The sequence below is a fragment of the Eleginops maclovinus genome, chromosome 11, assembly GCF_036324505.1.
Source record: "Eleginops maclovinus isolate JMC-PN-2008 ecotype Puerto Natales chromosome 11, JC_Emac_rtc_rv5, whole genome shotgun sequence".
Classification (NCBI taxonomy): domain Eukaryota; kingdom Metazoa; phylum Chordata; class Actinopteri; order Perciformes; family Eleginopidae; genus Eleginops; species Eleginops maclovinus.
In genome coordinates, this window is record NC_086359.1 from 3,920,737 (window position 1) to 3,944,145 (window position 23,409).

The 23,409-nt window shown below is 40.9% G+C and overlaps 2 protein-coding genes and 1 long non-coding RNA gene across 3 annotated transcripts; 2 read left to right on the plus strand and 1 right to left on the minus strand.

Moving 5' to 3' along the window:
- Positions 1-11,341: 11,341 nt before the first annotated feature.
- On the plus strand, positions 11,342-15,689 carry LOC134872376 (dual specificity protein kinase CLK4-like). The gene is made up of 13 exons (XM_063895660.1): positions 11,342-11,396; positions 11,860-11,971; positions 12,114-12,202; positions 12,486-12,633; positions 13,233-13,299; positions 13,472-13,585; positions 13,682-13,848; positions 14,051-14,145; positions 14,350-14,479; positions 14,611-14,693; positions 14,840-14,919; positions 15,208-15,298; positions 15,386-15,689. The coding sequence occupies exons 2-13, from the start codon at positions 11,935-11,937 to the stop codon at positions 15,530-15,532; spliced, it is 1,248 nt and encodes a 415-aa protein (XP_063751730.1). The 5' UTR covers positions 11,342-11,396; positions 11,860-11,934; the 3' UTR covers positions 15,533-15,689.
- Positions 15,690-16,989: 1,300 nt separating this feature from the next.
- On the minus strand, positions 16,990-18,749 carry LOC134871504 (glucose-dependent insulinotropic receptor). Its single transcript, XM_063894220.1, has 2 exons — positions 18,215-18,749; positions 16,990-17,681 (listed from the first exon to the last, which is right to left on the minus strand). Exons 1-2 carry the CDS (start codon positions 18,747-18,749, stop codon positions 16,990-16,992), a joined length of 1,227 nt encoding a protein of 408 aa, XP_063750290.1.
- Positions 18,750-21,502: 2,753 nt separating this feature from the next.
- Positions 21,503-23,363, plus strand: LOC134872785 (uncharacterized). Its single transcript, XR_010166858.1, has 3 exons — positions 21,503-21,665; positions 22,188-22,304; positions 22,854-23,363. It is a non-coding gene; the product is annotated as an uncharacterized LOC134872785 (long non-coding RNA).
- The last annotated feature ends 46 nt before the right edge of the window (positions 23,364-23,409 follow it).

Sequence of the window (23,409 nt, forward strand, 5' to 3'; positions counted from 1 at the left end):
TGTATGGATGAGATAATGTATCCTCAAAATGCATCAAACACACAAACGTTTGCAGTTTCATTCCTATCTTTATTCTGAAGGTTTTTACTGAGGGGTTTGTCCACATTTCATCCAAAGCCTGCTTCATAGAACATTTCATCTTAAAAACTTGGAGAAAACGGTAAGACTCAACCCATACCACACTGTACATTCTAGATTTATTTCATGTAATATTCCACACCTTTCACTTTTATTGTGCACATAATATCCTGCTTTACATTTTGAGCATTTTTAGTCCCAAATGTTTTACTGTCTTTTTAAACGCTTTTTTATTTTTGTTTTATTGTAATTACACTGCCTTGTTTTTCCGATGCTGCAACGAAAAAGAAAATCCCAAATTGGGATCAATAAAGTACTTCTATCTATCTGTCTGTCTAAGGTTTTTCGCAGAGTTCCACAGAAGATAGGATACACAGTGAGCAAATTTAAGATGTGTTTGAAGACAGAATGAAAAGGAAAAAGCATTTTAGGTCAGAAGAGTCAATGCCGGGTCAACGCGTTTTAATTTTGGGGGGTTTAAAATACACAAATCCCCCAAACTACTCACACTTCACAAACTACATTTTGCTAATCTAAAGTGTGAAACAGAAGCCGATACACATTAACGTTGTGCCGTATGTTTGCGTGTCATACAGACTGAATACTAATCACAGCTGAGAGCTTTCACATCTGTGTGTCAATACACTTCATTACAAAGTGGTGTGTGTGTGTGTGTGTGTGTGTGTGTGTGTGTGTGTGTGTGTGTGTGTGTGTGTGTGTGTGTGTGTGTGTGTGTGTGTGTGTGTGTGTGTGTGTGTGTGTGTGTGTGTGTGTGTGTGTGTGTGTGTGTGTGTGTGTGTGTGTGTGTGTTCATGCTCTCCACTAAATGAAATGTGTCTCCTCCTCTCCTCTTCACATGTCTGCCATCTATCACACACATGGAACTATTGAGCGTCTGTCAGTGTCAAGAAAAATTAACCTCTTCATCTGCTCGGAGTCCCTCAGCAGCGCCCTGCAGTGGTCACACACACACACACACACACACACACACACACACACACACACACTGAAGAGATATCGGAGGATGAAGAGACGAGGGTCCCCAGGAACAGATATGACACACATTGGTAGTGAAGTATGTCTCTTTGTGGTCGTTTTGTGTCTTTGTGAGTCTCTTAATGTCCCTGCACTTGTTTTTTTTATTTCTTTGGTAGGTATTTATTCAGTTTTATAGCAATTGTTCCATTTAAATTATTTTTGCTGTTTTATATTTCATTGTGTCACATTTTTGTCTCTTTTTACTCCTTTTGTGTGTCTTTTTGGAGGCGTTTTTGAGGGTCTTTGTGGTTGTTTAGCGCCTTTTAAAGTTCATTGTGAATCTCTTTCAAACTGTTTAGAATTGTTTGTATTTCTCTTTCTGTATTTCTGATTGTTTTCTGTTTTAATTGGATCTTTCTTGCTTGTTGTCTTACTCTGGTTGTTGTTGAGCACAAGATACGGAAGACGATTGGTGCCAGACATTGGAAAAAATACATCGGAAGAGGTAGATTTTCTTTTTGCATTTTGGAAATATCAACGTCTTCAGAATGAAGTCTAACTTTCGGTTTGGGTGCAATGCATAAGAAAGAAAACAAATATGAAATGTTGAAAGTAAAGTGTAGATGGTTAGAAGCAAGCCACACTTTCAGTATATAATATGCAATTAAAAATAAGTTGAAATGTTGAGAATAAACTTGTATTTTTAAGATTGAAAAGATATATTTGCACAAAAAACGAATGACTAGTGTTGAGCTGTTACTGACGGTTTGTCCTTATTATCAACGCTTCAAAGGTATTCTGTAAGTGCAATATAAATAAAAATGTACACCAGTACTTAATACCAAAAAAAAGGACATTATTTCGGAGGAAAAAGTCAGATAAAACATCAAAACAGGATAAAAATATAAGAAGGAGAATTAATGTGGGACATGCAGAAGAAAAAGCAAACCTTCGATTAAATAAAGTATGAAATGTAAAAGTGATGAGCACTTTTATTTAGGAGAAGAGCGCCTCGGCATGTGATGTTTTAAGCATCCAGTTTCAGAATTTGAGCTGTGCTAGTTGTTAAATCTGGAGATATTTTTAATTTTTATGTATAGGACGGAAATACAAGACGTTGGTGGTTGATGTGCGTCAAAGCCACGGTAAAAACTGTCACCTTTAACGTCCACGCAGCGAACTGCAATCAAACCCCTGACTGTAAAATAAAGATGCTCACATGGATGATAGAGTTATAGATCATGAGACTCACAATGTCAACACAACACAGCAAAAAGTTAATTAAATGTCAAATATTTCCAGATTACTCTGGCTGTCCACCCTCTTATACTTTATTTAAGAGAGGTGCATTATGGGAAACTTATTAAGGTTATATTTTCTTTTTAATATTTGTGCTTTTTGGAATAATTGCAGGTTTAATATATAGAAAAATCAAGATACAAAAGCTTTATTGTGACCGCCCTAATATCCAATCTATGGTCCTTTTTCAAAACATGGATATTATACTTTTCTTACGAAGAGACCAAATCTAATTTCTTATGAAACCAGACGAGTCAAGTTAACAGGACAGGATTTACTATGTAAGGCTAACATGTTAACATATTGAGATGTGCTGTGAAAGTTATTATTGGATGGCGTTTTATTGGATGTTCAGGACACACTGTTGCAGTCAGGCACTTATCACTTGCAGCTGCTGCCAGGGTCGCCTCACCCCCATTCAAATATTTTAATTTTAACACTTTACTATCACCGCCATGATGTCACTGCAGGAGCTTTGAACTCTGGCAGCGAAAAGAAAACCCCTCAAAATATTAAGTGTGGGGATCTGTGAGGCTGTCTGTATGTTACTTTTAGTGGAGTACAGCTGAAGATAGTTTGCTTAACTGTTTTCCTATTGTGAGGAAATGCTATTTGACTTCCTCTGCTTTGATGTCGCAGGCTTTAAATGCTCTTACAGCTTCCATTGGTTGCTGTTTAAATGGATGCCTCCACCGATAACCAACACTACAAGTCTTATTAATTAAAGGTGGGTTTGACAGCCAAACTGTATATCTGTATAGCTACAAACTTTTATACAACAGTCAAAGATTTAACCAGCCGAATGCTAACTACCTCACAACCTGAACTGTTTAAAACACATCAGACTTTTCCTTCTTCCTGTTTCTCTGAGCATTACTCTGTATATCCTTTAATGTTTTAATAATGTTTTTCTTATTCATTATAGATACATGCACACAGCAGAGCACACACAGTGAAATTGGTCCTCTGCATTTAACCCATCCTAGTGCTAGGAGCAGTGGGCAGCTACCGTGCAGCGCCCGGGGAGCAATGGGGAGGGGGGATTGGAGGTGTCCGGTACCTTGCTCAAGGGCACCACAGCAGGGCCTAGGAGGTGAACTCGGACCTCTCCAAGTAGCAGTCCACTTTCCATATTTCAAGTCTGTTCGGGGACTTGAACCGGCGACCCTACGATTCCCAGTCCAAGCCCCCACTGACTGAGCCACTGCTGGACTTATTTTACTTTATATGAATTTACAGTATTCCTTTTATTTGTGATTTTATTGTTCTTATTTTTATTTTATGTATTACTTTATCTATACTGAACAATCTGAAACGTTGACTTTAATTAAATGTTTTATGTCAACGCATCTCACATAGTTGAAAGCAATAATATCAAGTTTAAATAGAAAGTAGTAGGTTCAACTTGATATTATTGCTCAAAACTAACCTAGTTATGTGAAAAGTGTTGACATAATACACTTAATTAAAGTCAACGTTTCAGTGTTTTCAGTGTCTGTGTTTGTTATTGCTTCCTATACACTGTGACCGAGACCTAATGTGGTAGGGGGGGGGGGGGGGGGGGGTAGGGGTTGTGTTTTTAATTTTCTCTTAATTGATCAATTGTTCTGTACAATGTTTAATGTGCTGAAAGTGCCATGTCTGCAAAAAAAACAAATAAAAGCTTAAAAAAACAGACATGACTTACGCAGCAAAGACGTGCACCTGTGCGTAGGTGTACACATTTGTAAATGAATAGTATGGTTTTAGCAAAGACTGCTTGAGTTGAATTATTACTGCAAATGTTTTGAGGTTCTGCTCTCCATTTACTTCAATGTATTGAGACTTTTCCGCCCTTTTTTGATTCTTGCTTAACCATGTAAAACAAAGTTGACTTCTTAAAACATAAATGATCATTTAGGGGTTGAAGTGTTGTCTTATGGAACAGCACGAGTTTTAGAAAATATAGTCTGTGATTTTTATTTCCAAAGCATATAAAGAGAAAAACAATGGTCCCAGGATTGAGCCCTGTACATGTAATGTATGCAAATAACAAACTACCACAACTAGGTTTTTCTTCATTGCCTTTAGTAGTTTAGGCCTCCTTATTTAATCAAACTAAGAAGTGCAAATACAGAACCATGTTTCTGAAATCCTAGCTGTGTCCGAAATCATTCCCTGGTTCAAAGAGCTCCTCCTTCTCATGGCATTTCTGGCTGCAAGAAACAATTTGCTATATAGTGAGAAGAGAGCCCCTGTTTCTGAAACCATTTTACAAGCAGTCAGTCCTAACTATCCAAGCGCCTAAAAATGAAGTTGGTATTTAATTAAAGCATGACCTCATGACCAACGAGTCAAGAAATTAGAAACTGAAACAGTCTGGAGTGCTTGGAAGGTAAACCGTGTAATCGAGGCTTTGTTCTGGCAACATCTCAAAAACCCGTGTCCATGTTAACATGAGTTACAGTGCGACACAATCATCCTCTGACAACGAGGCACGAAATCCTCTGAAGATACACCACATTGTCACTGTAGGTGGAATCTGAAGAGTGAAAACAACATCACACAATATCCAGCATCATTTTACGTCAACAGCTCCAGATCAGACGCAGTACACTATGTCTTTTCCTGCAGGATGAAAGAAGAGCCCCGGCTGGGTCAGGATAGGGGTCGTGGGTCGAGCCGATCCCCGGGTCTCTTTTCACATGCAGCTGGCCGGGTATTTTACGGACGTGAAGTGCGCAGGAATGTTTGCGTCTTGGTTTTCTGTTGGACATAATGTTTTATAGCCTTACCACTTCTGTCTCTCCTTCTTTGGCAGCTATTCAGTGTGGCAACAAGATTTGCATTGAACGTCGGGGAGGAGGAGTGTTGAGAGAAAGCTGAAGAAGAGGAGGGAAAAATACTCACAACCAACAGGAGACTATACAGCAGCGTGCCATAGAGGAGGAGAAGCAGGAGACTCCACAGCTTCTGTTACAAAGTCAGGTAAGTACAAAATGAATTCTCTAAACGACAGTCACTCAAGTCCAGTGGGAGCTGGAATCTCTCTGGTAATCATTGCATTAGTAGCGACACCTTAAGGTTTGTGTGCTTCTTCAGAATCCCTGAAGACCATTTCCACCAATGTGATGAAAAAAGATCCTTTTATGACTGAAATAATTACAAAATGTGAAGAAATAATATAAACACAATCTAACATATTGATTGAATCATTATTCTCAGAAGTTATTTCATTATTTGGAGCATGTTAGTCCGTTGTTTGTGAAAACTTGCCACTTTGTTGGGATATTGAATCACTATGTTCAGTTACTAAATCATTGTTTTCAGATACTTAGTCTTTCTTTTGATATACCAAGTCACTTTGTTGGGTTATTTAGTCTCTGTGTTGAGAAAGTAAGTCGTTATTTTGAGAAACTAAGTCGTTATTTTGAGAAAGTAAGTCGTTATTTTGAGAAACTAAGTCATTATTTTGAGAATCTAAGTCATTATTTTGAGAATCTAAGTCAGTGTTTTGAGAAACTAAGTCGTTATTTTGAGAAAGTAAGTCGTTATTTTGAGAAACTAAGTCATTATTTTGAGAATCTAAGTCATTATTTTGAGAATCTAAGTCATTATTTTGAGAATCTAAGTCAGTGTTTTGAGATACATGTCTGAATTTTGCAAATCTAAATCAGGGTTTTACAATATAAGTCATTGTTTTGTGATACTAAGTCTTTATTTAATGAACAAAGCCTTTTTTTCAGATACTAGTCATTCTTCTAAGATACAAAGTCATCATGTTGCATGAGTAAGACGTTATTTTGAAATACAATTCTTGAAAACATTTACACTTTTTGTCATTTTGGCTACATGTGCATAATTGTTGTTTATGGCAGAAAATGAAATGTATGTTAAAGCGTCTTTTGCTCTGCATGTGTAACGACCAGTTATAGAGTTCGAGTCTCATCCGCATGCTGCGTGAAATAGTGCTTCACTCAGAGCATTAGCAGTGTGGTTAGCAGGCATAGTGCTCATTGTCAGAGCCGTGTGGTCTGCTGTTAGGTTTCATCTAAGTGTATTTTGAGCCGTATCAGATGAAGTGTTAAACTAGAACTGATATGGCTGGATAATCCCCTTCAATACAAAGCTATGTGTCACCTATCTCAACCATGTGGATTGGATTCCATCATATTCCATTCATAGAAAAAAACAAATGACCCAACAATGTGAGAATAAGCAGGCAGTCCGTTAGTCAGTAAATAATTAGATGTGTTTATTCTGTTTATGTGTGACAATTAAGAAAGGCTGTGTGGAGTGAAGTGGCCTTTTCTGTTTTGTATTTACATATATTTACACCTGCAAGCTTTATTTAGTTGGGGTTTTATCAAAAGCATTTTAAATTTCACTGGTGAAATTTTAATTAAGTCATTTGCACCACAAGTGTTATTTTTAGACATGAATATCTTCAGTCCCACTCTCCTCCAACAGTGCAACCAACAATATACTGAAGACAGAAAGAAATAAGGAAGTTAAACAGCACAATAAAAAAAACATAGTGCATGTGATACACTTTTTATTTGATGTTGTCCTGCTACTTACTTTTTTTATTTTTACATATTGTATTACTATTCAGAATCAGAACACCTTTGAGGGGACATTTCGATTTGTACAGCAAGTAAAGAGCCAAATTATCAGCCTTATTATTCCTCTTTTTGTTATTGCTCCGTTATTCCTGAATTTTTAAAGGCATTCTTTTATTTGTCACATACATGCACACAGCAGAGCACACACCGTGAAATTGGTCCTCTGCATTTAACCCATCTATTGTGCAGCGCTCGGGGAGCAATGGGGAGGGGGCATTGGAGGTGTCCGGTGCCTTGCTCAAGGGCACCACAGCAGGGCCTAGGAGGTGAACTGGGACCTCTCCAAGTAGCAGTCCACTTTCCATATTTCAAGTCTGTTCGGGGACTTGACCCGGCGACCCTACGATTCCCAGTCCAAGTCCCTACTGACTGAGCCACTGCTGGTATCCAGCCATGGTTCATCTCTCACAGTTTCAGGAACTTCACTTGCTTCTGTGGGCTCTGGGGCAGCCATGGATTGCTCCTTGTAAACCAGCCAATCAGAGCAGAGCTCATAATTATTTAAATGAGCCCCAAATAAGGCAATTCAGCTCGTTTCATTCTATGACCAAATCATAGGGCTGTAAATGGGCCTGTAAAACCGCATCTGGACATTTGTTGGATCAACCAAAGTTCTATACCTTCTTTGTAGACAGAACAATTTAAAGTACCAGATGGATGCTCTCTATGGCACCTTTAATGGTATATTAATAAGTGGAATAAACAGATGTAAACATTAACCCCTTATTATAGACACATGTTGGTGGTGAGCTCATTATCTAACTACGGTGGCCCTGAAGTGAAAGTCAAAACGATATTACTCAAAACACAGCAACATTTCACAGATTACAGAAAGGGTATTCCTTTAGGGAGAACACTCCTTGTTTGTGATTGGACAGAGCTAACCGGAGAAACACTGCTGTGATTGGTTGTGAATTTAAAAAGAATAGAAGAAGAGATGAAAATCTTAAGGGAATATTTTAACAAAGGATGAAGTAATCCACGACAGGCTGTCAACCCATCACGACATCGACATGTCCCTTCGAACCCTGAAAGAGCGGTTGAAAGAGGTCGGTAGTTTGTACACAGGAAAGATGTGGCGCTGTCAAACAACCAATCACAGCAGTGTTTCTCCGGCTAGCTCTGTCCAATCACAAAGAAGGAGTGTTCTCCCTAAAGGAATACCCTTTCCGTAATCTTTGAAATGTAGCTGTGTTTTATGAAATGTCGTTTTGACTTGCACTTCAGGGCCACCGTATCTAACACTCGCATTGCCTGTTGGATAAAACGGTCCCTTAGTGTGTTTCTCTAACTAGTTGATTTATATCTGTTCGGTTGGTGACTGGTTAAACTGGTTGGAGGTCTGAGCCCCCCTCTCCGCCCCCTTGTTGATCTGCAGAGTGGAACTTTCTCCACTCAGAGCTGGGTGAGTAGTGAGTGCTGGAGGATGTTAAGTGAGTCACAGCAGTCTGCATGTTGTCAGCAGCAGAGAGGCGTCCTCAGCGCTGATTTACCACCCATCACAGACAGCTGATCCTGGGGGGATCCAGTGCTGCTCTGGGGGACCGCTCTATAAAAAGCAGGCGTGGAATGTAACTAAGTACATTTACTCAAACACTGTAAGGTACTTTCACTTATGTCCGTGTTATGCTACTTTATAGGGAAATATTCTTTATTGTATTGCATTGCTTTCTTTATAAGACTTTATTAATTAATGCAAAATATGAATTAATCATAATGTATTATTAAAGGTTAAGCTGCCAAATAAATAAAATACAATGATAAAATGATGAACACGATAATGCATCTATAATTAAATCCACTAATTGGTAACTTACTATAACAAGCAGAGGTGGAACTGAGTACTTGTACTTTTAAAGAACTTCTACTTATTTAGTACGTCTGTTTTAAGCTGCTTTATACTTCTACTCTACCTCTCAGAGGGAAATATTGTATATTTTATTGCACTGCATTCATAGCAAGACTTGATAAGATTCTGATTATTAAAACATATAAAACAAATAATAATAATAGTAGTCTAATAAATCACAATATATATGTATAAGTTAAGCTATAAAATATATGAAATCACCTTAACTAGTTCCAATGATGAACACATTAATGCATCACTAATTAAAATCCACTAATTGGTGAGATATGGAACACAACATATGAATGATCCTCTGGTTAGATGCATGTATTAATGTCTTTTACAGTATTAGTTTTTCATCTCTCTTTTTTATTTAGTTATTTATGTATTTTAGTTTTAATTGCATCATTTTTTTTCATACCTTCTCTTTTAAATACAAATCTAAAAAGCAAAACAATTATCATTAGACCTCTCATATTAGTATACGATGTATAAGCCTTTCTGCTTGATGAGTATTTTAACTTTTTGTATTTACGTTCCTGAATTTTGTATTTTCAAGTACATTTTCATGCTATTACTTTTACTTAACTCAGATTTTGAGTATTTTAACCTGTAGTAATACATAAACGTAATTAAAAGATCTGAATACTTCCTACAACACTGATAAAAAACCTATGAATATCTTAATATACATTGAATTAGTTAATAAGGGTATCAAATATATGAATTGATTGACTCTCTCTCTCTCTTGGAAACAATGGGAATCCTAACGGGATCATTTCCTGCGTATCGTTAGCGTTGGTTCCAAGGTAAAAAAAAGAGGACATGTCACTGGATATGCTGCGGGGATGACGCAGGAGGTGCTGAAAAGATGAATAAGAAGTGATGTGGAAGGAGAGTGGACCCCCCCCTGGTGTGAATGGCATGTCTGCTATTTGTGGAAGAGAGACGGGCAGCGACAGAGGTGGACATGCTGTTGTCAGGACGTCCGTCACCCTGTAAATCCTCTTTTAGACACTTAAAAGACACGGTGTACAAGATATGGTTTCAGATTTCACTCACTGTTACATTAAAAACTAATATTGACTCTGCATCCAAAGCTTGAATTTCTAGTTCCTGTGTACCAGAGTTTTCAAATTCTTTAATTCCTTATTATTTTTATGAGTGAATTCCAAGGAAAAAGTACGTGAGGAGCTGAAATTAGTTGATGTGTTTTCAAAGGATGGAGTAAAAACTCTCTTGGTCATGCGATTGCTCTTTATCTCTCTTTGAAATTGTTTATTTTATGCATTATATCATAACATTATAATATGCATTTTGAATTACAGCAAGGCAGTCGTCGGAAATGAAGTTGGTTCCCAGACTGCCTCCAACAAAGGTTATAAAATATGGGAAAGAAAACCATGCAGAAAAAAGCAAATTGAGAGACCAAGACAAAATAGTTGCTCTAAAAGAAGGTAATATAAATCTGCGGTGGACGGTATTGAGATGTAGTAATTATAGATGCATAATGCAGAGTATCTGTAAGTAAGAGCTATAGAGAGATCTCCATTGTCCTTGAACACCAGTTTATTTTGAGCTGATCCCACGTAAGCTGTTGCTGTCGGAAAACTATAGACCCCTTTATGCTGGAAATAGTTCCCTAAAGTATGCACGGTTCATTCCTGGTTGAGTATGGTGTACTTCAAAAAAAGAGCTACATTTCCCAGCTGTAAAAAAACACACTTTTCAAGATTTGGCATATTTGAAAATCTCTTTTAAATCCCTTTTAAAACCTCGGAGACTTGGATGTATGTGATGCAGCCTTTAACAAGTAAGAGTGTGAATATCTTGATTAAACACATTTTTCCGCGTATTTTTAAATGATCAGAGGACTGAATGTGGTCCAAAGGCTGCCAATTTTCTAGGCCTGCTTCTGAAAATGCTCCACTTTAAACATGTGTATACTGTTTATATATATTGTATATTTTTCATTCTTTTTTTGTAATATTAAATCAGTTTTCTTTAACATATTTCTTTTTATTATAGTTCAATTATTGCTCCTTTTCTTCCTTGAATTTGTAAACATAATTGGCAATCAAATGAAATTGCATTATCCCTGTTATATTTTACTTTCGTACATGCGACGCCTGCGGTAAATTCCCAGTTGCCCCACTGGGACCATTATAGTTTCCTGTTATCCTCTCACCTCGTCCGAAGCTGACCTGCCGGCCCGGGAGGGGGTCCGTAATTTAGCCTTCTCCCTAAAGGCCAGGGAAAAGATAGCGATAGAGACACCGACAGGTCTGAAGGTCGGAGGGATGTAGAAACTATGAATAGCTTTGGAAAACCAGGATCAGGGTGAAGGGAAATCTTTGTCCCTGCAGAACAAGGGCGGTCCGGACGGAGGGTTTAAATACCGAGCTCAGAGAGGAAGAGCTGAACCTCTATGCAGCTAAACCAGACCCTCCAGCTGGATCCATGCTGTTTTATTTAACATTTCCACCTTTATTGCAGAACAGCAGAGAGTTGTAATATAGCAGAGGAAACGGCTGAGGGTTTTGTTTTTTACCTTTGGAGCCAGGTTCTTCATTTGGTTGACAGCTCTCGTAAGTTGCTTTAAGGATTTGTGTGTTTTGATATCCAAGAAGTGCATTTGTTTTGTTGGTTTGTTGTTGAGTCTGTTGGTCCAATTTAATCAAGAATCATTATGAGATGCATTTCTGTGAGATTGTTTTCTCAAAATAGTGGGAAACTTTCTGTATTACGTCGATACTTTTCTCTTCATAAGGCTTTTCTTTTGTTCTTTTACTACCAAAAATGACTTGGATTGAGAGTCAAAACCGTCCATTATTATGTCAAAATAAAGGCTAAACATTTCAAAGCAATTACTTTGTTTCTCAAAATAATAACGTCATATGTTTTGGATACTATGTCATTATAGCTTGTCTATATACTGACCTACAATATCAATGTTTTCATCCCCATGGTTAAGGTTTTTTTTAGTCCTTCCATGCTTTATACTAACTCATGTCGCTCTGCCCGTGTGTCTTCCTCTTCTTCTGTGTTCAGTACTCAGCAGACCTCCAGAGCCCGGAGCCGAGGCAGCTCATCGGGGTTACACAGCTCAGTGTGTGCAGCAGTACGATGGGCAAGAAGGACAGCGAGTATGGGTCTTGGAGAGGTGACTTTATTTTCCACTCGGTGATTGAATTTGAAAGAATTCGGTCTGGAGAGTTCCTGAAAAGTCCTTGCATGTGATTTTTAAAAAGGTCAGTGTCTCAGTAATTAAAATAAATACAGGAAATCAACTATTTTGCTGGCAGATGGTGACGAGCCGAAGTTAGACTATGAAGGAAAGACAGGAAGCTTCAACAAGCTCTCGCCCCGCAGCTCCCTGGAAACTGGCAACTCGGTACGGTTCTCCTTCCTCCTCTTAATGCTCCTCTCATTTTGGTCTTTTGGACAGAAATATTTCCCAAAACATTTGTAAAAAAGTGTTTGTGATCCAGTCTCTCCTGTTTCTTAATTTATCCGTGAACTTTGTTTGGCAAGAAGACAGATATGGGCAAATCTTCCAAGCAATTGTCTGATTTAAGCTCAAACTGTCCTCTATTGGAAGCAATTTTGTGATGAAAAACTGACATATTTCAAATGATTTTCCTCTGTCTCTTCTCGAACACGACCACCTCATCCAGCCTGAGGAAAACTCCGGGCTCCAACCTGCTTTTCCTGCTGATAACATTGATGATGGTGGAGTAAAGACCACTCAGAAGGGAAAAAGCCGCGAGAGCGATGAGGAGGGACACCTCGACTATCACATCGGCCTCGTGATGAAAGAGAGATGTGAGCCAACCTTTGTCTTTAGTCTGCTTTCGGTCCTCATCATATGTTTGTTGTTGAAACAGTTTGATATTTAAGATTAGATTAAGATATTATTATTCCCCCTTTTGTTACAGATGCATATTTTCTCGCTGTTATTTAATCTTGTTTTCTTTGTTTTTTTGTAAATGAGCAGCCTCCAGATAGATGCAATGTAAACCTATTGGTAAAATTGCACAGCGGTCAATCCACGTCCATTAAGTGCTTGTTTTTGCCTCAGACAGGGTAGGATAGCTGTTAGTGTTTTGCAGTTTTTGTTCTTACTTGATTCAGCATTATTGTGTCTAACCAAGTCTCCCTGAAATCGACACAATGAGAAGCAGACCGGATCAAGTTTGGTAAAAAATACTTGCGGGATCCTTTCTACGATCAGACATAAATAATATCTGTCAACTTTAAGTGGATCTACCTGCTGCAGAATTGCCAATAGCGTTACATTGAAGCCCATTTTTCAACTCAATCTCAGTCTCCATTGGTTGATTTTGGGCAAAAACATGGAACAATCGTTGTTGAAGAAGTTATCCTTGAGGCATTGATGTTCACTGTCTGTCTGTTCCTCCCAGATGAGGTGGTTTCTACGCTGGGAGGAGGTGCCTTTGCTAAAGTGGTGGAGTGTATTGACAGAGAAACGTAAGCAAGCATGCTGATTGAAACATCTCCTGAACACTTTGTGCTATCAAAGCCACATTTGGTGGACACGTTTAGCTATAATGTCTAAGAAACTATGACACATTCGATGCCATGTGGATGAAAGAAAATGTACAAGCGTCCTAATCTATTCTCTATTATCTGTGTTCATCAGAGAGGAGCGTGTGGCCGTGAAGATTGTGAGGAACATGGAGTTATTCCGTGAAGTAGGGAAGTCTGAGGTCTCAGTGCTAGAGGAGATCAACGGCCTGGATGACGACAACACATTGTGAGTGTTATTAATCCCACTGAGACACTAGAAGCTTCCACTCAGAGAAACACAGCAACATGAGTAACATTAATATAATCAATGACTGTCCTGCAGCGCCTGTGTGAGGATGCGGGACTGGTTCGAGCACGAAGGTCACGTCTGCATCGTATTCGAGCTGCTCGGACTCAGCATCTTCGAGTTCCTCCGGCAGAACCACTTCCTGCCGTTCAGCGTGGAGCAGATCAGAGGCATGGCCTTCCAGATCTTCAGGGCCGTCTGTTGTGAGTCGAAGCATCCATCAGACCTCAGAAACATGCCCAGTCTAACTCCTGACTGTGAAAAGACAAACACACAATAAAAGTGTGTGTGTGTGTGTGTGTGTGTGTGTGTGTGTGTGTGTGTGTGTGTGTGTGTGTGTGTGTGTGTGTGTGTGTGTGTGTGTGTGTGTGTGTGTGTGTGTGTGTGTGTTTGTGTGTGTTACAGTCCTGCATCGGAACAAGCTGACGCACACAGACCTGAAGCCAGAGAACATCCTGTTTGTTTGCTCCGACTACGACCTGCAGTACAACGAGAGCAGGGTGAGGACCGTTAGGACAATGAAACACACTCTCATCTCAAGTACATAGTGTTAAGCTGTGTGTGTGTGTGTGTGTGTGTGTATGTGTGTCTGTGTGCGTGTGTGTGTGTGTGTGTGTGTGTGTGTGTGTGTGTGTGTGTGTGTGTGTGTGTGTGTGTGTGTGTGTGTGTGTGTGTGTGTGTGTGTGTGTGTGTGTGTGTTTTAGGAGTGTACCGAGAGGAAACTAAGGAGTCTGGATTTGAAGGTGGTGGATTTTGGCACGGCCACATTTGACCACCAAAAACATGAATCTCTGGTGTCAACACGCCACTACCGAGCTCCAGAGGTCATCCTGGGTACACAGACAACTCTCCCACACACACACACACACACACACACACACACATACATACACACACTCTCACACACACACACACACACACACACTGCATGTAAAATGATCCAAGTGTCTTGTGTTTCTTCACAGATTTGGGCTGGAACCAGTCGTGTGACGTTTGGAGTCTTGGTTGCGTTCTCATGGAGTTTTACCTGGGAAGCACAATTTTCCCGGTACAAACACACACACAAACACACACACACACACACACACACACACACACACACACACACACACACACACACACACACACTGACAAACAAACACACACTGATACATTTGTACGTCTTTTCTACCCTGCATTTTTTTGTTATTCTAGACCCACGACAGTAAAGAACATCTGGCCATGATGGAGAAAATCTTGGGGCCGATTCCTTCCCACCTGCTGGAAAAAACCAGGTAACACACACACACACACACACACACACACACACACACACACACACACACACACACACACACACACACACACACACACACGAGAGAAGAGAATCCTAAACATCATTTTTTTTGCCTTTACGCAAAAGTATAATCTTGATAAACCGGGAATTTTAACAACTGTTTTTCAAAATGTTAAATATTAGTGGCCATTATGTGAGACACTTGCCATGAAATGTTGCAATGTATGCTTTTGTACATGTAGTATATTGTTCTTCAATAGATGTGTATGTGCTTCATTGCGTGTAGAAAGCAGCATTACGTGCACAACGGGAGTCTGCACTGGGACAAGAGCAGCTCCTCCGGCGATTACATCAAGAAACACCTCCAACCTCTCAAGGTACACACAGCAAAACACTTCAGCCAATCAGCTGCAGCCGTGAGCAGGAAGTAGCTCAAATAAAGTCGCTTTTTTTCCCCCTTTCAGAACTACATGCATGATGAGAGCGAGGAGGATTTCTTCGACCTGCTGGGCTCCATGCTGGAGTACGACGTGTACAGACGGATCACGCTGGAGGAGGCGCTGTGGCATCCGTTCTTCAACCCGCTGAGGATGCAGAAGCAGCCCAGCTAACACACACACACACACACACACACACACACACACACACACATACACACACACACACACACACACACACACACACACACACACACACACACACACACACACAGATAGATCTCATAGATCTCACACCTGTTTGTAGTTGAGTTGAAGTTTGATTTACAGTCCTGACATTTCCAGAGAGCATTCCTGTCAACTTGAAATTTGAGTATTTGTTTCTCTTTTTCCAGCATTTTTTAATAAATATTTTGCATTTTCTGTGTTTTAATTGTGTTTTAGACGATGCATTTGTGTTACTATTTACCTCTGCTCACTCCTTATCAGAGGTGGGTAGAATTGCATCATTTTAACTGATATAAAAGGATGGTTAGGTGTGTGCACACTGCTGCAGGCTGAAGGTACACTTCCACCTGAGCTGATTAGCTTCATGTGGACTCTGCAGACTAAAGTAAACACACGTCCCTGACATGTGCTCTGTTGATACAGGCTGCTGACACTTAAAGTGGACGGTATTTATCAAGCTTCAAGCAGCAGAGGAAGTATCCATGACTGAATAGTTATCCAGCTATGAAATATTAAGTGTGTGATAGCCGCTGGACGGATAAACAGCACGGCGAAATAAATCACATGGATGTAATAAAGTGGTGTAAAACGAGCGGGATAAAAGGACTACAAATCATGCGTGGGTTCCAGTGTGTCTCCTGACCTTCGCTGCACGCTATCTTTGATCTTTATTGCCACAATATATCTGGCATAGAAGAGCTAAGAGAAATATAATGACCAAAATAAAGTGAGATGGGGTTAAATGCTGGATGAGAACCTTCGTAAATACCTGCCAGAAAAAACAAAATGCACGAACATTTCCAGTGTTTTTAAACAACAGTCAGACCATAAAGTGTTTATTGATTGTATTGTTGGTTTAATCACAGCCCTCTGTCTGGTGGGGTTTTCCCGGCTGCACAGTGTCTCTGCAGGATATTAGTGGGATCAAAAGTCCCGTTGAGGGGCGAGTAGCACATGTCAAACCCTGTGAAACGTTTCAACCGTTGCCTCTTCCCTACTGCCACTGACCTCTGACCCTTCGTTCTTACTTTGCTTCCTGCATGAGGCTGGAGTCCTGACATCACAGGAAATGAACAGAGAGTTATGTGAGGTCGATATGTGAATCTTGACCGTATAACCCCTATAAAACAAACTGATTTTGCTTCTTATAGGCACCACTATAGGGGAACTTTCATTTGCATAGTGCTTTGTTTCCAGGGGGACCTTTAATCGCTGCTCATCGCATTATTTATTTTACGTAGACAAGATGCAGCACTGATGTGTTAGACTGGTATGAGTGCACAATCCATACTTTGCATTGAGACTCAGTAGTATTACGCAATTTGAAACACAACAATAGTTTCCATTAACTGAAATTAAAAGAGACTCTCTGTCCAGCCATGGTTTTGTTGCCACCCTTTCTTTCACAGTCCGGTGGAGGCAGACAGTGGCACAGTTTGAGCCTTGTCGTTTACTGATATCGCCCGAAACAACGACGGGTTGAGGTCTTCTCCTGCAGGAGCACCGGCGTGATTCAGTACAGGAGGCTGCGGGTCACATCTCTCTGTGAAACCTAAAGGCCCAGCAGCCGACAGCCGGTCTGTCAAGCAAGAAAACAAGAAGGCTAACTGCTGTCGCACCTCCCTTTGCCAGAAGGCGTACACCAGAGGGTTGATCAGAGAGTTAGACAGTCCCAACAACCACAAATAATTCTCTAAGACACCGGTGAGTTGGCAGCTTTCACACAGGAGATGCACGATGCACACCACAAAGAAAGGGCACCAGAGGACCAGGAAGCAGCCCACCAGCACCCCCACTGTCCTCAGGGCCTTGACGTGGCTCCAGTAGTGGCTCCTCAGCTGCTGGTGCTGCTGCTGGTGGGGATGTTGCTCGTAATCTTGGCGGTCGCCTGTCCTCGAACCAGCTTGCCTGACTTGGCAGATCTGCTTCTGGTGGCTGCAGGCGATCTTCAGGATGTCCAGGTAGATGTAAACGAACACAGAGAACACGGGGAAGAAGCACGCGCTGAACAGCAGGATGATGCCCATGTGGTGAATGACGGAGAAAAAGGCGCAGAAGCCGCCGTAGTCCTTTGCCTGGAGCTGCCGCACCATCACTGAGGCACAGAGACAGAAAGATGTCATGTTCATCACTATGCCACCAGAAAATTCTGTCCAAAAACAACTTCAAAACAAGGGTTATATTTTCTCCTTTTCAAGTAACCTTTTGCAACTCTTCCAAGTACCGATGCTGGTAAATGGCACGAACATATGATGCAGAAGGCATGCCTTTATCGTCAACTTTGTACAATAAGTTATCTTAGTTATACGATAGGCTAAAACAGTGAGCATGGATGAAAGGCCAGCACTTGTTTGACCCACCCATCCCACTCTTGAACCTCGATCAGATGCTCTATCCGTCTAAAAATGGTGTAAATTAGCTGGCATGTAGGTAGTCTCCTAAAAACCCAATCAGTTTCAGCAACTCCAAATGTACAAACACACACACACACACACACACACACACACACACACACACACACACACACACACACACACACAGAGATCCTAGTCATCATAGCACAATGACGATGTGCACTTTTCTTTTACTTCTTTAATCCCATACATTAATGTATTTTCTACATCTCACCTGGCAAGAACCCCAGGGTGAGGGAGCTGATCCAGAGAGCCATCAGGGACCCGACCGCCGTCCCCTTCCCCGCCAGCTGGGAGTACCGCAGGGGCATCTTGATGGCTGCGTAGCGGTCCAGCGAAATCAGGAACATGGACATGATGGACGCTGTGCAGGGCGACGTCACGAAGGCCATCCGCATCAAACACCGGATCTTTCCCTGAGCTGGAGGATCCCCCGTGACAAGAGTACGAGGGTTGCTATTGAAGTCCTCGACGGCGAGCCCGGTGATGGCCAAACCCACCAGGGCGTCGGCGAGGGCTAAGTTTAGGACGAAGACCCAGCTCTGGCTCCTCTTCTTCAGGAGCAGCTTCAGCAGAGCGGCCGCCACCAGCAGGTTGGTGGAGATGATGAGGCACGAGGCGATGCTCAGGATGAAACCCATCACCCGAGGCCCCACGATGCTTTCGGTCGGGGGTTCTTGGGAGTTCAAGCTGTCAGGAGTAATGCTTACAGCAGCCTCAGTGCTCGCATGTCCACTTAAATATGACATTTTCAGGGAGTTACTTTGAAAAGCAGACCTTTGCACAATAACCTCCCTTTAGAAGAAGGAGAATAAGAGAGAGAAATCAAGTCAAAAGCTACTCCACTATCACATTGTTAATGTCTGTGTGACACAAAATGATAGCTGAATATGAAAAAAAATGCCACTCAAGTCAGTCATACACACCAAAAAATATCTCTCTAACAAACAATATTTATCCAAAGTGTGCTGGGATGGTCATATTTCATTTCAAGTTTAACAACAGAAAGGTCACTGCTCCCCATCTCTGTCTATCAACAGAAGCTGCAAATGTGTTCCCTGCACAATTCGAAAAAAAGAAACTGAGATTTGCACAGATGCTGAAAAACAAACAAACGTTAAGACCTCTTATAAGTGACAACGCCATGCCATGTTTGATCGCTGCAAGATGAGACAGCCAGTATTGTCCCGAGGCGGTAATCCAACGTCACGTCATGTTTAAGAACGGTAGTCCGGTGTGTCCTTTCAATCCCATCGTCAAATGCAGAAGGACAGAAACACACACAGCATTATCAGCTTGTCCAGCTCTTGTCCCCTCCCCTCCCCTCACACACACACACACACACACACACACACACACACACACACACACACACACACACACACACACACACACACACACACACACACACACACACACACACACACACACACACATGCTTTTCCCTTATCGAAGCACCCTAACAGGAAGACCTCTATTTTTATCATAGATTTACTGTTTTATTATTGTTGTATCATTTTCTGTATCATGAGAGTTTCTAGAGGTTTACACTTTTCCCACAATTCTGAAATCCCTTTTATGCTTTTGGGCCTTTCCTCTAGGCTGTAATAGATTAATGTGCATGTAAATGGTCTGCAAAGGCTAAAAATCCTCCAGTGGACTAATTTGTTTACTTCTGTAACTCAGTGGCATCACTAGGTAACACTCACACTTCTATTGGCTAGCGCTCCAACACATTCTACATGATAAGGCTAAGGGGTGGGACATCTCTAAGCGGTTGACCAATCACAGCACAGCCGGCCAGCTAACCAATCAGAGCAGACTCGGCTCTGGTTTCAGACAGAGGGTGAAAAGAGGAGCTGCAGCACAGGCAGTATGAGAAAAATAAAGAGCTTTTTGAACATTAAAGCATGGAGACATGTCCCAGGAGAGACTTTCTATTCAAAATTTTACTTATTTTTTTATAATTTCTCTTATAAACTAAGGTCACTTTGAGCTTCACGGCTGGTCACAGTGGAAACCTATAGGGATGTCATGGAGAACAGGTCCATATATTATAGTTGTGTAAAAGGCCTTATTGTTGGCGATAGTAGCCTTGGTGATGTGTGTGCCAAGCATGTCGAGCCTAATTGATTGCTTTGGCTTGCATCCAAGAAATACTGTATATTACATAAGCTTTGTAAGGCGTATGCACAATGAGCAGATGCAACTTAGACCAAGCATTAATCATATTTCTTTGCAGGCATTGCACAAAAAACCGTGGTGATACATTCATCATCAGGAGTGATAATACAAGATGTTTTTGTGCTACAGAGCTGAAAGGGCTTAGTTAAACTCTCACCCTGCTGGATGATGTCCCACTCCGGCCCCAGGAGAGACATCTGGCATGATGGGATAATTTTCCACTAAGATTCACACACAAACAGGTCTGCCTAATGACGCTTTCTCGCTGCACACACTCCAAACATCACCTGGCATCGCACCAGCTTCATAAAGTAGTGACAGTAGGGAATATAAAAGTGACTAAAAACATCCCAACCTGAACTTAAAGGGGTCCTTCATGCTCATTTTCAGCTTCATATCAGTATGTAGTGTCTCTACTTTAAAGAGTCCTCTCCTGCTGATGTTCAGGTGTATATCAGTATGTAGTGTCTCTACTTTAAAGAGTCCTCTCCTGCTGACGTTCAGGAGTATATCAGTATGTAGTGTCTGTACTTTAAAGAGTCCTCTCCTGCTGATGTTCAGGTGTATATCAGGATGTAGTGTCTCTACTTGAACTATTTTACAGCAGCAAAGAACCCAGAACAACATGGAATGCAGTAAGGAGCGAGAAACACAGACTTTTCTACCGGTAGTTGTTTTCTATGTCGCTCATTTGTTGTGTCTCCCTGTTTTGTGTTATATTAGTCATTTTGCATCTCTTTTTGGTGATTTCCAGCCTCCTTCGAGTATGTTGTGTCTCTTTTTTAGTAAATGTATGGTTCTTTGTGGTAATTTTCTTGTCTTCTTGTAGTATTTTTGTGTCTGTGGTAAATTTGGATCTCTCTTTAGATATTTTTAGTCACTTTATAGCCATTCTATGTTTCTTCAGAGTTGTTTGTCCTTTTTCATAGCCATTGTGATTGTGTCTCTCTGTACTTGTGTTATATTTCTTTGTGGTCATTTGAGTATATTGACATTATGAAGAGTCCTTTAAATGAAATGTAATGTGCATTTATTTAAATAAGTTAAATAAATGCACATTTATTGATAGAAAGTTAATCAAAACTGGCTGAAACATGGCAGAAAAATGGAATGTGTTTGCCCAGTTTCCCATTTCTATACAAAACACTTCCTCAGACATCAACACAACAGTCCGGCCGGCAGAGCAGCACCGGGTTCAGCTTGGGTTTAAAGCCCTCTTTCCCTATCACCCTCCTAACAAACCATAGACACACAATGTGGGAATGTTATTCACCCCTGCTAGACCTTTCAGGACCTTTCACAACAAAGCGTGGGTCAGCAGTAATTGTGCCCAGTGCCCAGCAGCAGCCCCGGTCCTGTTTACACCTCTGCCCTCCACCTGGACCTGGGACCTGTTTCCAAGTGTGTGTTTTTAAGCGCAAGTGAAGACGTTTGGGGAATTCGTTGCCCAGGAAAAAGTTATTCTCAACAGGATTGGTAAGGTGAGGATGTTTGGAGTACCTTCCCAATGAGGAGCAGGATAGTTGTGTGTGGATGAGCCTATTTACTGACAAACAAGCGGCAAGAACAAAGTGTTTTTACTGTACACGTTTGCCATGTTGCCTATGCACGGTTCGGATCGAGTCAATGAGCTCTTTCTGTTTTTTCATGAGGAAAAGTCGTGGCAAGTACCTGATACGTTGGACTTTTTTTTAAGACAATGCTGGCTGAGGTTCCTAGCGAGCCACCCCTGCAGACCATTGATTGATCCTCCTCAGAGCGTCAGGGGTCATCGTGGACAATTCCAGTATTTTCAGATTCTTGAGCTAGTCTGTAAACAATTGTCATATTAAGTATTTGCCAAATATATTTGTACTTCAGAAATGTTAAATATTTGACTATAAGATATTGGCATAAACATTAGAGGGTGTTGTTTTCCTGCTTTGTTCAAGAACATTATCTAAGTGTGTTTAAGGCAACATATATTTTCTGCTGTGAAAGGGATTGCATTTGTGTATTTCCAGACTGAAGATGTCCTTGAAGAGACGGCTGCTGTCCATGCTGTTGTGCTGTGTTTACTGCGTGGCCTCGCTCTTCTGCCTCCACCCAAACCGCAACAACTGCTTCTCCCTTGGAGCTCGGTGAGTCTGTGTCTTCAACTTGCTCTGGATGTAGACATTAAACAATGCTGCAACATGCGTAAGAGAATGCTAACTATATTTCATTGATCTTATCCAGTGGTCGAAAATAGATTTAATTTGCTCAGATACAATTTTTTATGGTATTTCCTATTTTCCCATGTTTTTGTGTCTGAGTGACTTGTGGGGACACTGCCAAAAATACATGTCCCGCATCCAGTTGCATTTGGCAGTTTGCAGCCAGCATGCTTTTATCCCTATTCTGACCCACAATTCTCTGCACAGCGGAGATGTGTCAAATGTCACAGATTAAGCACAAACTCCCACTTGGACTAACAGATGAAGGGACTAGATATTGGCGTTTTAAGGTCAAAGGGCACTGCGGCCTCACAAAACGTGTTCTGTGGCCAAAATGTAAGAATTTATAAAGTGTCACTCAAATGTCTAGAAGGATGAAATGACAAGGTGATGCTTTTTTGGACATCGATGTAAACTGTGTAAATGTCTTTTCTATCCTCATTATTTCTCATTCTTCTTCTTGATTTCCCTCAGGAATCTGGTGTCAGTCGTCCAGCAGCTTTACCAGCGTGTCATTCGGCTGCTTCGCACCACTCTCTAATCCACAGCGCCCCTGTCTGGATTTATACCAATCATCTTTTGACACCGGTCATTGTGGCTGTCATAAAGCATGTCCTCAAGTAGTGCATTGCCAATTAAAAAGAAGAAGAAGAAACAGAGGAATGGCGTCACTCAGCTCTGTGACTGGGAAGTTTCCACCGACTCTCTAAATTGGGCTTCAACGGCCCTGCTTTAGTATGACCATCATTTAGAGGAGGAAAATGTTTGTTTTTTTACCAAACAAGATCAACATGTTGGTTTATGCTGTGTGAGATGGTTATGCGTTAATAACGCGTTCACTTTGACAGCCCTCAAACGAATTAAGATAAACCCATGGTGCATCAACAGTAGGCTATGACAGTGATTGATGACTTTTACTTCAAAGCGTATTTCTCCTTCAGTATGTAAAAATATACAGCAGGTCTGAATATATAAACAGATAAATAAAAACATACACTTTCTTAAAAAGCCTCTGTGTCCTTATTACACC

What these genes read in the sequence shown, in the direction of transcription:
- LOC134872376 (XM_063895660.1), top strand. Translation starts at nt 11,935, where the DNA reads ATGGGCAAGAAGGACAGCGAGTATGGGTCTTGGAGAG. An exon ending in CCCTGGAAACTGGCAACTCG is followed by an intron (nt 12,203 to 12,485) that starts GTACGGTTCTCC and finishes CACCTCATCCAG; the next exon opens with CCTGAGGAAAACTCCGGGCT. An exon ending in CTGGATGACGACAACACATT is followed by an intron (nt 13,586 to 13,681) that starts GTGAGTGTTATT and finishes ACTGTCCTGCAG; the next exon opens with CGCCTGTGTGAGGATGCGGG.
- LOC134871504 (XM_063894220.1), bottom strand. Translation starts at nt 18,749, where the DNA reads ATGTCATATTTAAGTGGACATGCGAGCACTGAGGCTGCTGTAAGCATT. An exon ending in CACCCTGGGGTTCTTGCCAG is followed by an intron (nt 17,682 to 18,214) that starts GTGAGATGTAGA and finishes TCTGTGCCTCAG; the next exon opens with TGATGGTGCGGCAGCTCCAG.